The sequence below is a fragment of the Vidua chalybeata genome, chromosome 15 (genome assembly GCF_026979565.1).
Source record: "Vidua chalybeata isolate OUT-0048 chromosome 15, bVidCha1 merged haplotype, whole genome shotgun sequence".
In the NCBI taxonomy this organism is placed as follows: Eukaryota; Metazoa; Chordata; class Aves; order Passeriformes; family Viduidae; genus Vidua; species Vidua chalybeata.
In genome coordinates this window covers 7,914,771-7,931,040 of record NC_071544.1, presented here as the reverse complement: position 1 = coordinate 7,931,040, position 16,270 = coordinate 7,914,771, and the positions used below count along the sequence as shown (strand labels likewise).

The 16,270-nt window shown below is 40.2% G+C and overlaps 1 protein-coding gene across 1 annotated transcript in view; it reads right to left on the bottom strand.

Annotated features, from left to right (window-relative positions):
- Nucleotides 1-2,263: 2,263 nt before the first annotated feature.
- The window catches only part of ACSL6 (acyl-CoA synthetase long chain family member 6), a 55,976-nt gene continuing 41,969 nt past the window's right edge, over nt 2,264-16,270 (bottom strand). Inside the window, exons 12-21 of the mRNA XM_053956418.1 lie at nt 14,673-14,807; nt 13,436-13,570; nt 11,582-11,677; nt 10,698-10,770; nt 10,206-10,294; nt 9,523-9,639; nt 9,141-9,284; nt 8,321-8,422; nt 7,311-7,382; nt 2,264-5,278 (exon numbers count right to left, since the gene is read on the bottom strand). Of these exons, the coding sequence (XP_053812393.1) occupies nt 5,138-5,278; nt 7,311-7,382; nt 8,321-8,422; nt 9,141-9,284; nt 9,523-9,639; nt 10,206-10,294; nt 10,698-10,770; nt 11,582-11,677; nt 13,436-13,570; nt 14,673-14,807 (1,104 nt within the window). The 3' untranslated portion in view covers nt 2,264-5,137. The remainder of the gene's footprint in view (nt 5,279-7,310; nt 7,383-8,320; nt 8,423-9,140; nt 9,285-9,522; nt 9,640-10,205; nt 10,295-10,697; nt 10,771-11,581; nt 11,678-13,435; nt 13,571-14,672; nt 14,808-16,270) is intronic.

The window sequence follows — 16,270 nt, the reverse complement described above, 5'->3', positions numbered from 1 at the left end:
GCGCGGAGCGCCGCGCGCGCCCCGTTTGAGGAAACGGCCCCCACGCGGGAGCCGCTGTGGGCGGCGAGGCCTTCAGCGGGGCCGGCGCTGCCCTCACAGCGAAAGAACTCCCGTATGAAAATGGAGCGAATAAATCGTGTGTGTGATAATCCCTGTACTGGTCTGACCCTCGTCCGGCCCCCTACAGCGCCTCGCCGCCCTCGCAGCGAAAAAACTCCCGTATGAAAATGGAGCAAATAAATCGCGCGTGTGATAATCCCTGTACAGGTCCGGCGCCGTGTTTCAGCTTCAGGTTGCAGAGAGCAGGAACCTCGTTGCGTCGTTACCTGAAAAAATAGATTGTATAGAATCAGAATGATTCGGGTTGAAGGGACCCCAGATATAATCGTGTTCCAACCCCCTGCCCCTGCCAGGCTGGGTCGCCTTCTGCCACACCAGGTTGTTCCAAGCCCCATCCACCCTGGCTTTGGGCACTTCCAGGCTTTGGGCACTTCCAGGCGTTTCTGCATTTCGGAGTGAAGGGAAAGCGCACACAAAAACCGGAATAGAGCCCATACGCTTTGAAACTTTATTGGTTTAGACACAATCTGAAAAAATACTATGCATTCCCAATTGCAATTCATATTAAACAAGCATATACATGTGGTTATATTATTACTGATTTAAATTTAAAATCGAAACCATTACAGAAAGACTGCTGCATCTTCAGAGAACTTTGCAACAATTAGTTCTCATAGGAGATTGCTAAAATCAATCTCATGTCCCAATATGCTTTTGGTCATTATTTCATTTTACATAATTTCTTATTTTTACAACACATTTAGTTTAGCCACACATTCCCAATGACTTCATACCAATGGTGAGGACAAAGTGCTGGAGGAACAACAGATTTTATAAAAGAGCATTTATTGTATGTCAGTCCACGAGAAAATCTTATGAGCAGTTTTGAGAAAGGTGAAAATTTAGTTCTTTACAAAAGTTTCCATAGATGATTCTTTGATATACATGCTAATATACCAAAACTGAAAAATTTTTAATAACAGGATTTTTTTTTTACACAAATGTATATGTTAAATTTTAACCTCCTTCACTTTCAGTTGAAAATACAATAGGTAACACTTACCAAAATGCCTCATTTGTTGGCTGCTTTTACTTTGCTAAAATACATAACAAAAAGCTGAAATGAAGGGCTTAAAGGGACTCCAGATGCCTCAGAAAACATTTTTCTACGGAAGAATTCAAAGGATCTAAAACTTTTTCACTTCTGGGCTACAGGCATCCAGATTTCTTTTCTGAAAACTTAATTGTTTCACAGGCACAAAGGTGGTATAGAAACCACCAAATGTGTAAAATACTGAAGAACATCAATTCCAAGAAGAAACAATGATTTAATTCTGATTTTTTTCCCTTAGAGAATACCAAAGTGAACTAAAGATACAAAAGGTAGGCCAATAGAGTTGCCTCTAAATAAAATGCTTTTTCAATTTTTTTTCAAAGGCATCAAGAGGTCTTTAAGTCACCTATTACCATGCAAAAATAGTATATTCTTTCCAATTTTACATTCATCTTGTAGCATTTATTTACATATAGATCAGCAGTTTGTGCTTTTAACACATGTAAAACTAAAAAAAAAAAAAAAATCTAAGTTATTTTTTTCATTCCAGAGGTTAAGGTCAGATTGTTTTCTTACACATGAGAATTTTATATTCATGGCAAAAACGAGACTGGACTTTAGTGTTGCTGATAGATACTGACAGACTGCAAAATGGTACTTTATCAATAAAAACTCACCGTCTCTGTCTCACCTGATGTGCATCAAGCATTTTAACTTGCAAATGTGCCTTTCAGAACAGAATTATTCCATGTATTTCCTGCCTACATGGGGTTAAAGACTCTGGTCTGGTTTCTGCTCACACTTTGTGCCTTTTGGCAGAACAGATTTTTCTCTTTGCAATATATCAAGAAAAGAACATACAAAATATATAACTAAGTAAGAGCCTCTTCCTGAAAAAATGTATTTTATTGTGATTTTTTAAGTCTTAAGACTTATAAGACAGTTTTCCAGTGATTCCACAGGCATAGCACCAGGCCCAGGAAGAATCAAGAATGCAGTACTGCAACTGTAAAACTGGCTGCAAAAAGAGTTGCCCGTCTTTAAGATGAGTAATAGAAACTAATTTTATAATTAGTTATCTTAAGGTAAACAAACAAACAAAAAAAAACAAACAAAAAAATAAACAAAAAAAAAAACACACACAAAAAAAAAAACCAACCAACCAACCAAAAAAAAACAAAAAAAAAACAAAAAAAAAAACCAAAAAAAAAAACCAACTGATTCTTGGACAGCCCTGGGGATTTTTCCTTGGTGGTCACAAATGTTTCAGTTTAAGAAAGCTCAGTACAAAATAAATATGCCTGGAATTTGAAGAGAAGCAGGATTGAGCCTAGCTCATGCCTTATGCACGTCTGTTTTTCAAGTGTTAATCTCTTATATCGTTATGATTGTTGTGAGAGAGTGACCTGAAGAGGAAAATCTGATTATACAAGTATAAAAGAGAGCTTTTAGTTTATTTATATAATTTTTCACAAGTTCTGAAAGCATTCACACTTTTGGTGTGTCAAAACCCATCTCAGATTTTGCATCATCCAGTGTGGCCACATCTGCTTTTCTTTCTTATTATTTTGTTGTTCATATATTTTGCTCTAGTGCATCTGATATTTTGCATCAAATATCAAAAAAAATATAGATATATTATTCAGGGTCATATACGTAAAAATAACAGCCATCTAAGCTGTAAATAAACTCATATTGGGATCTTCTGGACTTATACAGAGTTTACTTGTCTCAAAAAACCTGAAATCACCTTAAGAGAAAAGTAAATCAAATTCAAATGGCAAAAAAAACTCAGTGAAAAATAGCTTTTCTTTACTTCTTAGGTGACTAGGGTTTGGGTTTTTTTATTTTAAAACTATTGCATTAAAACAGACAGGAAATTGTACTGAATTTAATTCTCCATTGCTTGGAAGGTTGTGTATGTAATGACTGTCTTTTGGCTGATACAAAAAGGATATGAACTAAACTCCACTGAGATAAAAATCCTTTATGACTTGACCTAAAGAGCCAGATTTTATGCAATAATCCCTATCGTCTATTGACGTGGCACACACAAATTCCCCAGGAATGCTATTGCTGCGTACATTGGTGAAAAATGGTGATCCCATCAGATCTCAGATATTTCTTTACTTGCTTTGGACTGATATGAGTCACTGCACTGAAATCAAATGAGGAATCAGATGCATAAAGGGATTCAGACAAACACACATTTGATAAATCAAACTGTCACATTCTTTGAGTCATTACGTTACTGATATGGTTTCCTATGTATCATTTTATTCTTAAATCACTGCAATAAATCAGTCTTTGTAAAACACTTAACTTATTAATTCAATTTATTTCACTTGGAAGCATGCAACAGAACTTCAGAGCGAAAATAAGATATTGTTTAGATTAAAAATTTAAACTTTTAGCTTCAGAAGTCTACAGCGGATTCCACTTTAAGAGAGAAAATCAGTATGCTTCCACTGTCCTAGCAAAGATCTAGCAGGCACAGCTCCATGCTAGCATGTACTGGTGCAACAAACATCAGCTAGTAAAATACACAGATAATTTAGGACCCTGTTTAGCAGAAGAAGCTATCGACATCCAAGTATTCAAGCAACTTGACGTGACAGTTTTCTCTTTGCCTTGTACTGTGCTTTGTACCAAGAGGGAGCTCTAGAGTCTGTTCCTACTCCCTGTGAGACTTATCCGCTTTCTGATGACCACCGAAATGTAAGGTTTTATCCAGACAACTTGCTGGTTGTTCCAGAGAGGCCATTGGAGGTGATGCCAATGGGATTTGATGCTTCCAGATGTCTGACCGTAAAGATGTTCCCATGACAGGCCTTTCTGCCACCACGTCCACTGTTCTGCCATACGGTGACACTTGCACAGCGATGGCTAACACAGCCTTTAGCCCATCCCCAGGAGTCTTTTGGGGCAGTATTCCTTCCCCTTCCATAGCCAGACAAAGGATGCCCTCCACTGCTGCATCTCAGGCTGGCATTTTCCCAAACCTTTCCATTTTACTAAGCCCCATCCAGAATCACAGCTTATTCCTTGTGCTCCATTTCTTTAGCACTGTTTCTGAAAGGGAGTTAGTCCAGCTGGACTACACAGTATTAGCAGCATGTGAAGTAATAAATTAGGGATTGGGAGCATATGGATTATCGTGAACTCCCACCTAAAATCACCACAGAGCCAGTGATGCTTTTGCAACCTTCTCCGTTTGAGCAGTTCAGATGTCCGTGAGTGCACTGGACTGAAGGAGCCCTAATGCAGAATCTGCATACCATAGATAAACTGTGCTTGGATGAAAAGGAAATAGAGGGAATTCTGTGCTATTGCTTCCTACCCTGTTCTTGTCATTTCCAGGTAACATTAATCCATTAGATGTAATGTACTAATAGGTCTATTAAGTACAGATAGTGGGAAATTCCTTCCTATTTCTGTTCTGATTGTTAAGTAATCAATGATTAAATCAAATCAATGTCATTTATGTCCTGAAAAATATAAAAAACTATCACTTACTATATAAACCAATATCCAGCTTGAAGTTCCACATCAGAGAAAATAGACTTTTACTTTCACCATCAGTCACTGATTATTTGAGGTAGACCACATTATTGAATTACTTATTAATTTAGTTTCTAATATATTAGGTTGTATACAATCAAATATCAACAGACATACCTGAAATTTTCCCTATTTTAACTAGAAATGTTTGTAGTTATTTATAAGATATGCTTCCATAATTTACGCGGTCATAGATTGAAATTTCTGCATATTTTGTGGCAATTTAGTATAGCTTTTAGTAGTGCCTTACTGTGTACCTAGAGTAAAAAAGAAATTGTATCACACCTGATGGCAAAAAGAAGGGAAAATATGGTTAGTGATGAAATGCTAGAAAAATGAAAGGCTCAAATGTAAGATTCAGATGCTTATCCATTTCAGCAGTGTCGTTCTGGCTCTGTAGTTTTTGAGTATTATTCTAATATTGCTATGAAGTCCATTACTCAGAAGATTCTTCCCATGATTTCAGATGGAGATGCTTGAATATAGCTCTTCTATTTGTTTTTTGAAGTAATCTCTCAGTTCTGGTCTCTTAGCCTTTAATGTTGGTGTCAACAAACCGTTTTGCACCGAGAACATATCAGAGTGAATATAAATGGCTTTGACCTAAAATAAAAGAGGAATATATTTATAGCAAAGGTTACAGACATCACACTGAATAAACATTAACTTTTTTCGCTGTGCTTCCCTCTGGTGGTGCCTCAAGTTCAGGGCACTCTTCTGCTGAGTTCCTAGGCTTTCCATCCCCTGCCCACAGAAGAGAGCTCTCCACGAGAATAAGCACATAAACTTCTTTTCTGTATGAAATCAAGGCCAGAGCACAGCGAGGCAGCACACAAGGGACAGAGTAATATTGTCACGGCAGTTTCACACAGCTGAAAGGCAGTGGGGGAGAGGGCAAAGGCAGGGAGTTGTGCTAGGAAACCTCAACTTAACCCCACTGCAAAAATAAACAGCACAGATTCAAAAGTGCAAAATTATCATGAAGCTTTGCAGGCACAAAATGTGTACATGATGATCATCTTTAGCTAATTAAAATGATACAAATCTTTTAGCTGTTGCAAATGGCATTTCACAAGGCTGCCCTTGTTTGAGGCAGTGGCTCTGAGCACAGTGGGGAGCCTGGCAGCACAGATGGGAGTGAGCTTTTCCTTCCCATGCTGGTGTCAGAGAAAGCAGAAAACTGCTGCGTGACTGGTCAGAGCCCACCGATTTAAGATAAAATTCCCCAGCCATCTGCTGTTTTTGTGATTCCTCAAGCCAGACTGCTTTACAGTTTGTTTGGCTGGGAGTTGCAGCAATATAGGCTGCAAATCCATTTTCTATTCCTTAGATATGTGATTCATCTTTCCCTGCAAGCATCGTGATCCAGGTCCTGCCCCCATGCAATCCTTCATAAATCAGTGTTCATGCTATTAATGCTCCCCAGTTTGCTGCGTTAGTTTTCACATCCTGGAAGCTGATGGTTATAGAAGTCACACTTGTCAGTCTCAAGACAGAAATCCAAGCTGCAGACAAGGATGGGGATGATAAAGAGTATCCCATAAACAGGGGATCCCATCCCACAAGAACATTAGCCACAGTATCTGGCTCAAAGTATTAAGATTACATATTGCAACAGAGATGAAGTTTTGAAGCCCTTTAATTTTGAAAATTGTATAATTTATTTTTTATTCTATTCTATTCTTATTTTGTCCCAGTTTTTAGGAAGATGATAAGGCTTTCCTCACTACTTTATTCACTGAAACCTGCTGGTGGAATCAATTACTTGAGGATATTTCATACTGTGAAGACCATGGGAGAGGCAAACAAGACTTATTGGCACAGACAATTATGTGCATTAAAAACTATGCTTTATACGGAATTATTTTAAAATAAATTTCTTTTAGGTGTCATTTCATTTGCATTGGTAACTGAGAAATTAAGAATAACAGGGTTATGTTTAATGATGCTTCTGTTCCACTCCAATATGGTGAATTACTCATTAGAATTGTCACCCAGAAACAGTCTAAACAAAAGCAAAAAAGCCCTTGCTAATTATATATAATGATTAAGATGTTTGGTTTTTTCAACAGAAAGAAGCATTTGACATTTTAAAATGGGGTGGATAATTTTTCTGTGTTTTTAATGCTATGTAGACCATGGTTGATTTCAGATCTTCCCTTCTGAAGTGCTTGTAGTTCTATTGCAGAAATATTTACACAGGCAGGAAAGAACTAGTGCCCAGACTAAAAATAAAGAAACCAGAAGCATTTGAAGGTCAGGTATAAGAGTAGTAATTAGTGACCCTATTTCTAACAGAGCTTTCAGTGGCAGAAAAGTCAGACTCCTACAGATGTTTATCTTGACCTCTGGTTGTCAGTTTGGAGATTATCCATGTCCCCGATTTAGATTTTGATCTCTGCGCCCAAAACTTTCACTAAATTTAATTCAGATTTCAAATATGGATGGGAAGCAGTCACAGCAAATACATTTTTCTAAAGGAATAAATACAACTTGCCAGCAATAAAGCTCTTTCCAAAAACATCATGTACAGCTACAACAAAGGTTTGTAGTAGCATGATAAATGCTGACAAATCCCTCTTCTATACAGACAAATTGCCTGCCTGACCACACTGAATGATGTGTTTCATTTTACCTGCTCAAAGGAGTGAAGCCCACTCTCCTTCCCTAACCGTACCATGTCTTCCATTATCGCTTGCTGCAGTTCCTGCATTAAAACAGAAATTCCCCATGAGCTACCATAGTCAATTACATACATCAATTAATGCTCACTGTTCACCAAAAGAAGTGTTTCTGAGTAAAGTTCAAGTGCCTTACTAACAGTTAATATGTAATTAGCAAAATTCTATTGTAATGTATAAACATTACACTTAAGTGTGGTGATGTTAAGTGTCTCCTTGGTATGAGAAGTAAGGTTCTATTTTCAACCCAGCTATGTGACACAGCTGTTACATTTACAGTTCTTCAGCCATCTGCCAGACTTCAATGGCAGACACCAGTGGAATGGTTCAGTGGCATCAGTATTTATTGATGTGATCCAATGCAATTCCTCAGTATTACAGAGCATGTGTTTAAGACTTGAGTCCTTTTTATAGAATCACAGAACGTCCTGAGCTGGAAGAGACCCACAAGAACCATGGAATCCAACTCCCAACCCTGCACAGAACAGCCCCAAGAGTCATACTATGTGCCTGAGAGTGTTATCCAAATGCTCCTCTGAGCTCTGTCAGACTTAATGGTGTGACCAGTCCCCTTGGAAGCCTGTTCTAGCACCCAGCCACCCTCTCTGGGAAAAACCTTTTCCTAATATCCAACCTATACCTCCTCTGACACAACTTCAGACCCTTCCCTCTGGTCCTGTTGCTGGTCACCACAGAAAATACTTATTTAAGAAATGTAAGCAAACACAACCTCTCCTCATGCTGTACTGTTGTTCTCTGCAAGGCAGACTCTTGGCCCCCCCACACCAGAGCTGGCAGAGGTCAGTACCACCAGTCAACACATATCACTGGACCCAGGTCAACCCTGCTGAATGTTCAGTGAGGAAATAATTCTTGTCACTGAACTTGTCATTCCTAGACACAGTATTGTGCACACATAATGCTACAGCAAAAAAAAAAAAAAGTCTGTACTACAGATACAAACCTTATTTTTACAGAGTTCTGCATAGGTTCCTTCAAACCCTCTTTTCTTTGCCCAACCTGGCATGACTTCGGAATCGGGCACCACAATTCCCACCAGGAAGGCCTGCAGGTAAAGGAGAAGGAGAGTTGTAGACAAAAGCTGAATCACATTCCAGGCTCCACATTGAAGTGAATATACAAATCAGCTGAATTTCTGCATGTTTACTACTTCTTGTTTAATTATGTCAATAATTTGCTAACATATCGTCATGAAGTACATTCTGATGCCCATGCCTTTTTCTCAGATAAAAGTTTGTCTGTGACTGTGCATTTACCAACAGTTTTAATACCCTCAGCTGGGTTTGTGCTCCTCCTGGACATTAATAACTCACGTGGCCCTGCAAGTCCCAGGCAAACTCTGGGAAGGGAAGGCTCATGCTTGTGAGCCTTGAATGCAGAGGATGAATTGCCACTTTGGTTTCAAAAGCTGTAGGTGTGTGTGTAAATGTGCAAATTAACAGAACAAGATTGGTCAGAATGAGCAGGCAGTGTGGGGGGCTTTGCCTTTTCCTGGCTAACCACAGGCATGGTGGCAAAGGACAGCATTGGAGACCCAAAGAGTGACACCAAAGCCAACTTAAAAGCTTGATCTTCGGCCACAGCATTCCCTAAGCTGCTCAGGGTCACACCAGCTGCTCAGTTCCTGCCTGGCTGTCAGCCAGCTCCAAAGCAGGAGGTGGACAATGTGGCGTGACCTACTCACATTTTCCCTTCCTTCATGCCCAGCTGTGTCTTCTAACTACTAAGAGTAAAGTAAGATTTTCTGAATGCTTGGTTTGTACCTGCAGGCTGTCTCCATGGACATAGATCTGAGCAACAGGGTCACTGCGGATGTAGATATTCTCTATCTTCTCCGGTGCAATATATTCTCCCTGAGCAAGTTTAAATATATGCTTTTTCCGATCAATAATTTTAAGGGTCCCATTCTGTTAGGAGAAAGAAATGAGAATTCCCAGAGAAGTTATTTAACCACAGAAATTCAACAAACAGTCTGTCTTTAACAGAGCTTTCAATTGCCTGTTGTGCTTTCAAATGCTTATTCTGCCAAATATAAACTCAATCCTTTGTAAAGATAGACTTTCTTGGAGACCTAAGTTCAGTCCTTGAAAATTTACTTGGGATAATACAATTGCCATAAGAACTCTGAGTGTGTCCAGTACGCACAGGTAACCATTTTCCAATGTCTCCTGTGTGAAGCCAGCCCTCCTGGTCCAGTGCCTCAGCTGTCCTCTCTTCATCTTTCAAGTAACCTTTAAACACATTGGGTCCTTTCACACAGATCTGCAAAACAACCAGGGGTGATGATTAATTATTTTCTTGTTCTGCTATAAATACAAGTTAAGTATATTTGAATTGAAATACCGAAATATTTTAATGACTGTGCTCCATGAAACTAAAATAGATTGGGTTATTAAACTATCTATGGATTTTTTTCAAGCTAATGGAAATATGAAGTAGGGTTTGCAAAACTGATTTGTTTGAAGTTGATTTGAATTCCATTTGCAGTTAAAAATAACAAAGTTATTTCAATAAGTTTAATTTTTGTGTAGTATAGAAATCACAGCAATGTAGAGATCACAGCAATGTAGAAATTGTAGCAATTCAGCTCTTCTTAGCTGAACTAATTAATTCAGTCTTAGCAGTTCAAGGAATCAGGCTGGAAGTACTGCCACAGCTCCTTTTTCATTAATTCTTTGCTGCTCTGTTGTTAAACTTCCATTTTCCTTTCCTGATTGCACGATGTAACACATCAGCAACCATGCACACTACAAAGGTAAAATGCTTCTATAAACTACTTCATACAGTGTTAACTAGTGAGAATTTGATATAAAAATGTGATTTGCTACCTCTCCTTCTCCTTTGGAAGCAAAATAATTCAGTTCTTCCACATCCTTCAATCTGATTAAGTTACAGGGCAAAGGGGCTCCTACATGACCTGGAAATCAAAGTTATCAAGTCACTTGTCATCTCTCCTATAAAAAATAATTAGCATTTTATCATTAGTTACTTGCATAGTTGTAGATACACTGGATGTTCTTGCAGGAGCTGTGTCTGTGTGCAGAAATAATTTCCTTAATTAAGGTTTTGCACTATTAAAACTAAATACCAACACCTCCTTTTTGGATAGAAAACCTGTTCTGAAATAGCATAGAGTGGTTTGGGTCGGAAGGGACCTTAAGACTCATCTCATTCCAACCCCCTGCCATGGGCAGGAGCACCTTCCACTAGATCAGGTTTCTCCAAGCCCCATCCAACCTGGCCTTGATGTTACAGTCCATAATTTCCTAAAGGAATGTGCATTTCTTTTATTTCTTCAAATGGTGGAAGAAAATAATTACCTGATGTCCAGTCACCTGGAGTTGTAAAGGTGCATCCAGCTGTGCATTCTGTTTGGCCATAACCTTCATAAACCTGACAAAGAGACAGGTATCTTTAAAAGACCATAAAAGATTTTGCTAATATAAACTGAAATCCCAAGCATTGCCCTCTGTTGCACAGTCCTGTGAGCTGAGGCTGCAGCTGCAATGTGTGAGTGCCCATTTGCCATGGGGACATTGTCCCTGGCTTCTAGTGTACGAAATTCCATTTACATAACTAGGAAAGACTATGGCTCTCTATCATTGAAAATAGGCGATGAGTTGAGCACTTAGCCTTTCAGTCAGGACACATGCTGCACTATGAGAGAAACTTATTATTGGGGGAAAAAAGGTATTTTTGTGGGACATTTTGAAAATGTCCCTTTTTCTTTTTTTCCTGACTAATTTTAGGCTCTCAAATGAGAACTTTCAGTTGCCCTGGGCTTCCTATCACAGAGAAATAATGCAGTGGACATCTCAGGTGGGTTAGGCTGACATCTGAGGATTAGCTCTCTCCATTTATATATAGAAAAAAACTTGTGTAATGAAGTTCCCAGCACTTGCACAAACACATTTAATTTCACATACTCGGTTTGGTGCTGAGAGGATGAGCCTGTGGGGTTTTTCTGGGAGATGCCCAAAGTGAAAACATCTCTTGCCTGTTACTGCCATCCCAAGGCTGTTCCCACCCCACTGAGCTCCGAGTGTACCAGGACTTTGTGGCTGCCCCAAGCCCTGCTGTTCAATCCATCCTGGTACAGCTGTCCTAAGTGCAGTTCCGAGGGTCTAACCCATCTCCTTTCTTAAATACACGTGTTCTCTTGCTAGCAGCGGATGAACATCCCTGAACAGCCACACAAACCCACCTGGCATCCGAGGGCCGCGCGGAGGAAGCCCAGGACAGTGGGGGACGCAGGGGCAGCGCCGGTCACTATCATGCGGACACAGCCCCCAAGACTTGCCTGTTTGGTAGCAGGGGGAAACAAAAGAAAGCGTCAGAAGCTACTGCAGATAGCAAAACAGTGAGCTTGCACAAAATGCTCTCTCTAGGAGAGATGTGCAGGATTTCCTGCCCATGGCATGGGATCAGAATTAGATGAACTTCAAGAAGTCTTCAAACCCAGCCATTCTGTGGTTCTGTGATGTGGCCATGTATGGAAATATGAACTAGCTCTGGAGCTTTCCTGAGGGATAAAACCCCATTCAGTGTACAGAGACAGGAGTGCTCATGTCCCTGGCAGGACAAGCTGCTCAGCCGGGGCTCCTGCTACTGCAGTGCCTGGGCAGGCTGCAGACCTGGCTCTGGGAACTGCTGGGAAAAACAGACTCTTCCCCATCCAGTCTTCTTTGCTTATTTACACCTCACTGGTTTTAATGAATTGCCTCCCAAGCCCTCTAAAATAATGTTGTCCCTTTTTTAAGGCAGATGACCTTCAAATATTTCTGGAGGGTATTACATCAATTCCTGTGTCCTATTTTACTTCTTTCTCCTCCCCCTTCATTTCCTTTTCTTTATTCTAGAAGTAAAAAAGAAAACCCAGCACAAAAGAAAACAACTGCTGACTGAGTCTTCCCGTCTCGCCAGCCCTTGCATCAATATGCAGCCTGGCTCGCTCCCGGCAGGGTGAACTCTGCTATCTTTGCACACTGAGGAGAACTAATCCACAGACCACAAGTACAGTCAGTTTCTTTAGTTAAAAATAAAGTGGCATGTCTCCAGATAAGTCATCTGATTAAAAAAATGAAGTAATTAGAGCCTCCTGGAGTAGTACAGAGCCCCAAAAAAACTGGTTTAAAGCCAATTTAATAGCTTTTTTTACTGAGATGTGTGGGAAGCAGAAGGGCACTCTGATTTCTTTCTTCATGGTTGCTAAACCATGATTCATGGTGCATTGTTCTTTACAACCTTATTCTTTTCCTAGGAGGAAAAGTAGGTTTGAATATGCCCAATTGAAACCCAACCCTAAATCCAATCCTATTTGTTGAGATTTCGTAGAAAACTTTGGAGCAGCATCTCTTTGATCAGTGACTCCTTTTCATGACCACCTTTCTGAATTTCATCCCTAGATACTTTTCCTCCCCTGCAGGGGTACAGTTTCTATCTGAGAGCTGCAAAAAAATTGTGGCACTATTCCATAAATTAGTGATTTCTTGGTGCTGCTGAAGACGGATGTGGCAAATGTCATCTTAGCCTGCCTTGTGTTTCTCTATTTCCCTCTGGAAAGTTATCCCTGAGAGAATTGAAATTTTGACATTATGCATGGTGTTTAAAAACAAAACCAAAAAAAGTAAAAATAAATATGGCAAAACTTCACAGAGCAGCAAACTGTGCTCAGTTCCCTTTTTCTATTCCATTTTCTAGTCTGTTGTTCCCTAGTGAGTAGTGATTGCCCACAGTTCATCATCAGGCAAGTGGACTACACTGACTTTAAGGAATCATAGGATCATAAAATTGTTAAGGTTAGAAAGGACCTCTAAGATCATCAAAGTCCTACCATCAACCCAGCACCATCTTCACCACTAAACCATGTCCTCAAGTGCCACATCCACATCCTTTTTTAACACTTCCATCACTGCCCTGGGCAGCCTGTTCCAATGCTTGACAACCCTATCCATGAAGAAATTTTTCCTACTGTCTGAAACTCCCTTGTCAGAAAACCAGTCATTGCTAGAAGAAACTAGAGTTCTTTGACTTCAGACTCACTTCTTGAATCACTTACCTGTATTTTATTAAAGAAAAGCTTATCCCACAAACTGTCGTTTCTAATGATGCCGTTTCGAACTTCAGCCTTTTTCCGTCTCGCCGCAAATTCCAGGATCCAGCGCTTGAGGGATGTGTCAGCCTGGCTGAAGATCTGCAGGAGCACGGGATGGCAGATGAGGTATCACAGAGAAGAGGGAGCACATCAACACCTGTTCTCCCCATGACACCCCCACAGCCAGGTGGGTACAGCTACATTTTCAGCACAGGTAAACAAGGCTACACTGGGGTTTGTTAGTGGGGGAAAAAGGAATGATGTGTTTCGCTCCATTCCCTATTGCACATGTGGTTCCTTTGTGGGGGAAAAGGCAGGATGGTGGTGCAGGCTTCGACTGGATTGACAGGGCTGCTCTTACTATATAATTTCTATGATAGGGTTCAGTGAAGTTCATGCAACCTGAGCAAAAGGGAATGAGCAACATGAACAGGTATCAGTAGTGACTGATGTGGTGATGGGGGCTGCATTTACCTGAGCTTAATCAGGCACCAGCGTGAACTCCACCTCAACAAATGAGAAACCACCAGTGCCTGTGCCCATAATAAAGCACAGAAGCCCTGACCTTTGGTAAAAAATTAAATCAGTAGCTTGTGCTTAAGCTTGTCTTTAGCAGATAAGTCTTCTGAGGAATAAATATTCCCAGCTGGTCAAACAGATTTAATGTGATGACCAGACATGCCTGTTTAAACACCTTGCAATACCTTTACCTTAGTTTTAAAGATTTGTAAATCCAAAAGCCACTGTCACATTTACCCTGCCTAAATCTCAAAGGCTTTTTGAAATTTCTGATTTCCAGCTGTTGTTGCCACCAGAATGAGAGATTTGAGTTTCAAATCTGGTTGAAGGGCACAAAAAGTCCTTGTGCAGCCAGGTTTGACTGATGTTTCTGTGATGAAAAAAATCCTGTATCTCTAGAAACATCACTGGTAATCTTAGTGAGAACAGGGTAGGAGGCTAATACAGAGGGATTTCATATTCACACGTGATAGCTGTGTCTGGAGTCTGTGTAAGCCATAATACAGACTTACACACTGATGGAGCTGTATCCATTACACAGGGTGAGAATGTGTCTGCAGCAAGGCAGAACTAGTGTCATCTGCTTGAGAAATCTCCATGACTAAGGGAATTCTTCCACATGAGTAGTAAAGGGACATAAACTCCATTGCTCCAAAAAGAGTAAAATCAAAATCCAGCTCACCTTGTCATACATTCTGTTCAGCAGCCGTGGCACCACGGGGAAGATGGTTGGCCGCAGTGCCTTCATATCATCGGACAGGAGGCGAATATCTCCTTGGAAGAAGCCAATTCGCCCTCCGTGGCAGTATACTACAGACTGATGGGGAGACAGAGGAACACATGTAACCCCTTTGCTTTCAATTCCCAAAGCAAAGCATTCCTCCCAAGCGCAGAAGCTCCTTTTCTGAATTTCTACTCTGCAATATGGCAAAAATGGGACTTTGGAAGTACAATAAAGTAACAATAAATTGTGCGCTGAATAGAAATATCCAAATAGTTCTGGGCATTTTTCAGTACAAGCAATTCAGCATCTGCCAAATTTACCACTTGTTCTAGAAGAACAAGAAATCAAAATTTTCAGAAGGGATTTCCCTTCATTCCCTGCATATGGGGATGGAGAAGTCCCAGTTATGTTCAGAGTCTGTATCAGAACTTTCCTAAAGCCCAGCCCTCCCATAGCAGCTCACAGCACGAGGACCTATCGTCAATACAGAAATGCAAAGTAAGAAACATCATAAAACACAGAGCAGCAGCCAATTTTTAGATGTTAATACTTTAGTTTTGTTTAAATACAATAATATAAACTACGTTAGCAATACAGTGCCTGATCCTGTATCCCAGAAATAGAAGCCCACTTCATGAAAGGTGTTTGACTTGTATGGAAACTACAAATCCAGAAGCCTTGTACTGGAAAACAAAGCAGGATGTTTTCCTCATCAGCAGAATGGAGCTCAATATGTGAGATGGGGCAGAGGGGCTGCTGGCCATGAGCCAACTGGTCGCTGGTTATGGGTAACCAGTAACCCTGCCAAGAAGCCATCACAGACTGGGTCAATCTGGTATTTTATCACTGAAGAACATTTGGAGAGCAGCACTTCTCCCATGGTTTTACGGTGCGTGGCGGAGAAAGTGTCCTCAGCAAGTGCCTGTGATGACAGAGCTGAGCCCAGCCTTCCTGAGTAGACTGAAAACTTCAGCTCCCTTTTGTGGGCTTGTCTTTCCCAAATAACTAAATAAATTGAAAATTCCTTATGAGACATCCATGTCTTTTGTGCTGCTCCTAAAAATCTGCAATACTAACCAAATTGCTCTCACTGCTCTGTCAGGCAGTTAGAGACTGTCTCCATCAGCTGAAACCACAGGAATTTTACGTGTGATGTGGGTTTAATGAAAATCACACTGCTGAATCTGTGCTTTACACTGCACATTAATTTAAAAAAGAAAATGTAACCAGTGTGCTCACTGGGAATTGAAAATAACAAGTAGAAATTTTTAGCTTTAAAGAATGTATCTGTATGATTTTAATTGTAAATTCCAGGAATGAATAATGTTGGCTAAAACTAGGGACACTGATGCGGTGCTTGCTGTTCAAAATGCTTTTGAAAATTACTTTTTAGCCCTCTTGAAAAAATCTTTATATTAAGCTGTTTCAGATGGGAGGATAAACCTGGACATCCTTTGGAGGCTGTCCCTTTCAGTACAGCAATATCCTGTGAAATGAAAGCATTTTCAATGTTTCTAATTTCTTTCTGCCCACCCATCAGATGAATTTTGAATAAT